Below are 6,462 nucleotides of genomic sequence, written 5' to 3' on the forward strand. Positions count from 1 at the left end.
AGCTGTGTGTGTGTGTGTTTGTGTGAGGATGTGAAATAAAAGAAGAGCTTCTTGGATGAACTAAAAATGCACTGAGGCCAGCTAGCATTAAGATCATTAACGTTCCTTTATTGTTAGTCAGAGTCGCATTCTGGGTAAAATGCTTCTCTCTTTTTGGGGGGGATGGGGATAGTTTGAGTCTGAAGTACAGCATTAGCAGAATGTTGAATATTAAAATCTTAGAACGTCAATGACTCTTGGAACATCAAGGCTTACTGTGGTGAAAGAGGCCAATGTTGGTCAAACACTGGTCAGTGTTAGGAGAGGATGCCCCTCCAGCCCTGTGAGTTGCCAACATCAGACCGCAGTGGTGTAAACCTCCCTGGTCGTGTGAGGCAGAGGGCAACTGTTGACCGAACGTTGGCTCAGTCCCGGTTGAACACTGAGTGGCTGCCGTGGTGATCAGAAGGGTCCTGCTGGCAGCTTGCTGGGTCGCTAGACCCGTTAGTCTGGTGCGGCCCAATCCTTTGGGATGGGTCTGCATGTAGAGCTGTTCACAGCTTGAGGGGCAGGGCTGTAGCAAGCTTCTGTGAGTGTGTGTGTGAGTGTGTGTTTCTGCTTGTGCATGCATGCATCAGATTGTGGTTTCAGCAGCCGCTGTTTGGAGCAGAATGTCTGTGCCTGAGAGTGCACGAGAGCACTAGACTTGTGTGTTGGCTTTTAGCAGTTCCCCATCTTTTTAATTGGATGGTGCAGGTGGGAAGCTGTTTCTCTCCCTCTCTCACACACACACACACACACACACACACACACACACACACACCACTTAAATGCTGCTTGTACACACATCCAAATGAGGCCTGATATTCCATATGATCTTCCCCTAGTTTAGACGTGGAGCCATTACACAGAGCAAGAGCTGGTGCTTACTGCCACCTGCTGGCCATTCAGAGCACATCATTTGTGTAGATCTCCTATCCGGTTACACAGGGGCTCTTTCAAGAATTATTAGATCTTAGAATAGACCAACAAAACTCCCTGAAGTATGTTTTAAATCCTCTAGATTTTTAAAATAAAGATAGTAAGTGAAGCAACCACTTCTTTCAGTGCTTGTCTCATAAATACACCCCAGCGCCGCAGAATCAGACGATGTGATTCTCGTGTTGTGGATGTAGATGGCGACTTGCTTGTGTTGAAGCCCGTGCTTAAAGACCTGTTGGCTAAGTTGTTTTGGCTTATAGGAGTTCTGTTGCTTGGATGAGCCCAGTGCAGGTCCCATTCAGAGCAGAGTCCCATGAGAGACAGCAGTGCAGGAACACACACACAGATGATGACATCCGTGCGATGGGCCTGATCGGTGGATCTCACTGTCCCCTCCCCGTCTCGCAGGTTGAGAGCGAGACCCAGGAGCTGGTGGACGGCTCTCTGATCGACCTGTGCGGCGCCACCCTGCTGTGGCGCACGGCCGAGGGCCTGTCTCGCACGCCCACGCTCAAGCACCTGGAGGCGCTGCGCCAGGAGCTGAACGCGGCGCGGCCGCAGTGCCCCGTGGGTTTCAACACGCTCGCCTTCCCCAGCATGCGCCGCAAGGACACCGTGGACGAGAAGCAGCCCTGGGTCTACCTGCACTGCGGCCACGTGCACGGCTACCACAGCTGGGGCACGCGGGACGAAGGGCGGGGCGAAGGGCGGGCCGGAAGCGGTCGTGAGCGCGAGTGCCCCATGTGCCGCGCCAGGGGGCCGTACGTGCCGCTGTGGCTGGGCTGCGAGGCGGGGTTCTACCTGGACGCGGCTCCGCCCACCCACGCCTTCAGCCCCTGCGGGCACGTGTGCTCGGAGAAGACGGTGGCGTTCTGGAGTCAGATCCCTCTGCCACACGGCACGCACACCTTCCACGCCGCCTGCCCCTTCTGCGCCCAGCAGCTCAACGGGGAGCACGGCTATGTCAGGCTCATCTTCCAGGGACCCGTCGACTAGGCGACGCTGACCTTTGACCTTATGGACCTTCCGCTACTGAACCCGTGGAAACAGACGGGCCCTGTTTTCCTCCCCGTGTTTTAGAACTCTCTCTGTCTCTCTTTCTGTCTTCCTCTCAGTCTGTGTCTGTCTCTCTCTCTCTCTCTCTCTCTCTCTCTCTCTCTGTCTTATATCTGTTTGTGTTTCTCGGTTTGTCTTATCTCTCTTTCTGTATCGTATATCTCTCTCGCCCCCCCCCCCCCCCCAACCTCGGACTACTGATCTGTTTTTATTCCCTCTGCTTTATAAATGACCTTTTTATAGTGAATTTTTCTTAATCTGGAAGAAAATCAGAGAATTCTATATTTTCATGTGAAACAAAAAGACAAAAAAAAAAAAACAAGACTAAACAACCGGGGCCCTGCATGCGTAGCGGACGGTCACCCTGTTGCATTTGAGAGGACTGGGCCTTGCACCACAGCCAGGCGAACGGACACGGCGCTCCTTTACTCATATGCTGACAGCGTACCATTCTAGTCCACTTTAGCAATGCAATACTCACCCTTCTATATGCATACACACAAGTGTGTGTAAGGAGCTAACCCAAGTAAGAGCTGTCGAACATCGCTCAGACATTCAGCTCATCAACTCACCATTGCATGAAGCAAAAACAAACAAAAAAACCATTTAAGTTTAGAGAGATGTTTTCCATGTAAATCAGATATGCCTAACTTAAAGATACTTAACATTTTTATTTATGTATAGTAGCAGTGGAAATCAAACTTTAAGTTTGTGTGTGTGTGTGTGTGTGTGTGTGTGTGTGTGTGTGTGTGTGTGTGTGTATGTGTGTATGTGTGTATGTGTGTATGTGTGTATGTGTGTATGTGTGTGTGTGTGTGTGTGTGTGTGTGTGTGTGTGTGTGTGTGTGTGTGTGTGTGTGTGTGTGTGTGTGTGTGTGTGTGTGTGTGTGTGTGTGTGTGTGTGTGTGTGTGTGCGCGTGTGCGGTTCCACTCTGTTCATCTGTCGTTGTTTCCTGTTTACACAGTCCTACATGTAGCTTGGAGTAATCCGATCTTATTTTAGTCTGGCAGTGTGTGTGTGTGTTCTTTCTAAATGTAGCGAATGCACATAACCATAGGTGCACGATAGGGTGTGTGTGTTGGGGTGTGAGAGAGAGAGAAAAAAAAAAATGCTACAAAGCAATATTTTTAGGGCTTTGAATGGAATAAGGCCAGTGCCTCCAGGGCTGGGTCCGAGCCGCACCGTTGCCGTGGGAATAAAGATTATTCAGTGGCTTGATTATAGCAGTGTCGATCCGGAGACTCGGATCTGTATTTTATCAGATCTGGACCGAAGCCGTAGCCCTGGGCGACTGGTCGTTAGTCTTGGCAGTCCAGCATGGTTACAGAAAACAGGCCTGAATACTCCAGAAGGTTCTAGATAACCACGAACACCTCGATCATGACACACATCTGTCTCCCTTTATGTACAGGCCAAAACGACATGCGCTGTCAATTAAAGTTTGTGTCGTCCTGTGTGTGTGGGGGGGGGGGGGGGGGGGGGGGAGGTCTCCCATGTTTAAGCAGTAGCTCTGAGAACAGCCCTAACGGTTGGGATGAGTGGAGCTGTAGCCTTGACAACCCACGTCTCTGTGGACTAGCAGGTCCTCCGTGCTGTAATCCTGTGGGGTTCCTCCACATTGGTGTTGGGACTCCACGTTCTGAGATTGGGTTTGATTTCACGTTCTAATGTCAAGACTCCGTTTTGCTTCTGATATTTTACGTTTGACGTGTTGATTCTACAGAGCTGTAATTGTTTATGGCATAGATCAGTTTGCTCGAGATAGTCTTTCTTCCAAACGGGTACCGCAAAGGTAGCGTGTCCTCGTGCAGAAGTGGTGATTTTCTACAATAGAGAACTGTAAACAATGCATAAGGCTAAACCGCCTCACTCCAAACCTCGTATAGCACGTGAGACATGGGTGGGTACTTATGCCCTACATCTGATAGAACCACTACCCTTCCTGGGGTAATACCCCCACCCTACAGGAAAGGCACGTGCAGACCAGGCTCTGTCTTTAGGAGGCATATAAGGTGATGGAGGGCTCCCCCTCCACCACATGAAATCTAGTATTTTGAAGGTGAATAAGATTATATTACCTCCACTGAGCTGAAATACCTTCTGCTTCTAGAACAATTGGCAAACTGTCAAATTTCAGTAGCTTTAAGCAGTGCACAAGGAATGTCACAGGATGGTTTAATTAATTTTCAAGTATTTTCAATTCAAGTATTAACATGAGGTGTGTGTGTATATGTGTGTATATGTGTGTATATGTGTGTATATGTGTGTGTGTGTGTGTGTGTGTGTGTGTGTGTGTGTGTGTGTGTGTGTGTAGGTGTAGGTGTAAGATGTTATGCTCATAACCCGGACTGAATGTGTGCGATTCTTGTACCGGGTGGTTGTGTGTGTGTTTGTGTTTTCAGCGTTTCTCCACTCGACTAGAGCTCTGCGTTCTAGTCCAGCCGACGGAGAGTTCCGGAACGTACAACCAAGCTCTGAAGGGACGTTCCAGAACTCTCAGCAGTCGGCTGGGTTCCGGAACGCTCCCGTCCAGCTGTGGAGAGCATGTGCATGCCTGTCTGTCCTGTCCTGTCTGTCAGTCCTGTCTGCGCGTGCGAGTGGTCGCTCTGTGTCTTCTGGATCGACTCTCAAAAAGGCCGTGGCGCAGATTCTGCCGAGTCTTTCAGCTCAGGGAGAGAACGCCCCCTTCTGGCCAGCAGGGCTCACAGCAAATGAAGCTGACCTAGGATCTGTGCGTTCACGCCTCGGCCACGGCATATGCACGTGCTGGGGGTCTGAGGTCTTTACCTCACTGGCAAAGGGCTCTCTCAGCTTTGCCATTGTGTTCTGTTCTCGCCGTCTGGGAGAGCCATGCAAAAATGTCAAGGGCTTTGTATGTTTCGTGTGTGTGTGTGGGTGTGTGTTTCATTTGTTTATTTGTGTGCATGATCCCTGTGTCTTCTGCAGAAGTTCTGATGGTCTCTGGAGAATTTCCATGCTATTTGACAAATGCAGAGAAGGCTTCTGATCAAATGGGTTTTGTACCAACTTTAAACAATAAACTAAAAAAAAATGAAAGTGTGGTGTTTATTTTTCTTGTTTGTAGTTGTTTGCCATTAAGGTGACACAGGCGGAAGGGTTTTTATATATATATATATAATTAAATGAATAAATAAATATGAATAAATAAATAAAACACCCACACACTGCCTGGCCAAAAAAAAAGGTCATACACTGTAATATTTCATTGGACAGCCTTTAACTTTGATTACGGCACACATTTGCTGTGGCATCGTTTCCACAAGCTTCTGCAATGTCACAACATTTATTTTTGTCCAGAGTTGCATTAATTTTTCCCCCAAGATCTTGTATTGATGATGGGACATTTGGACCACTGCACAAAGTATTCTCCTGCACATCCAGAAGATTGTCAATGGGGTTCAGCTTCTAGACTTGGGTGGCCAATCCATGTATGAAAATGATGTCTCAGGCTACCTGAACCATTCTTTCAAAATTTGAGCCCGATGAATCCTGGCATTGTCATCGTGGAATATGTCCATGCCATCAGGGAAGAAAAAATCCATTGATGGAATAACCTGGTCATTCAGTATATTCAGGTAGTCAGCTGACCTCATTCTTTGGGCACATAACATTGCTGAACCTAGACCTTACCAACCGCAGCAACCCCAGATCATAGCACTGCCCCTACAGGCTTGTACGGTAGGCACTAGGCATGATGGGTGCATCACTTCAGCCGCCTCTCTTCTTACCCTGATGTGCCCTTCACACAGGGTAAATCTGGACTCATCAGACCACAGGACCTTCTGCCATTGCTCCAGAGTCTAATCTTTATGCTCCCCAGCAAACTGAAACTGTTTTTGCCGGTTAGCCTCACTGACAAGTGGTTTTCTTAAGGCTACACAGCTGTTTAGTCCCAATCCCTTGAGTTCCCTTCACATTGTGCGTGTGGAAATGCTCTCACTTTCACTATTAAACATATCCATGAGTTCTACTGTTTTTCTACGATTTGATTTCACCACACGTTTAAGTGATCGCCGATCACGATCGTTTCCCCACTGTCCTTCCACTTTTTAATAATATGTTGGGCAGTTCTTAACCTGATTTTAGTAGTTTCAGCACTCTTCTTAGATGTTTTCTCTGCTTGATGCATGCCAATAATTTGACCCTTCTGAAACAGATTAACACCTTTTCCACGACCAAAGGCTGTGTCTTTACACATGGTTGTTTAACAAATGAGAAGCTGCTCACCGCATCAGTTAGGGTTCAATAACTTGTTGCCAGCTGAAAGATAATCACCCATGCAGTAATTAACATATATACACAGATATATATATATATATATATATATATATATATATATATATATATATATACATACACACACATACATATATATGTGTATGTATATATATGTATGTGTGTATGTATATATGTATATATATAAT

The 6,462-nt window shown here is 47.4% G+C and overlaps 1 protein-coding gene across 3 annotated transcripts in view; it reads left to right on the forward strand.

The window, feature by feature from the left end:
• peli1b (pellino E3 ubiquitin protein ligase 1b) overlaps positions 1-5,074 on the forward strand; it is a 23,270-nt gene extending 18,196 nt beyond the window's left edge. For all 3 annotated transcript variants that reach the window (XM_081721267.1, XM_027017824.3, XM_081721268.1), the window contains one exon: positions 1,369-5,074. In XM_081721267.1, coding sequence (XP_081577393.1) covers positions 1,369-1,956 — 588 coding nt within the window. In that variant the 3' untranslated portion in view covers positions 1,957-5,074. The remainder of the gene's footprint in view (positions 1-1,368) is intronic.
• Positions 5,075-6,462: the final 1,388 nt, after the last annotated feature.

The sequence above is a fragment of the Electrophorus electricus genome, chromosome 10 (genome assembly GCF_041902795.1).
Source record: "Electrophorus electricus isolate QZ-2024a chromosome 10, ASM4190279v1, whole genome shotgun sequence".
NCBI lineage: Eukaryota > Metazoa > Chordata > Actinopteri > Gymnotiformes > Gymnotidae > Electrophorus > Electrophorus electricus.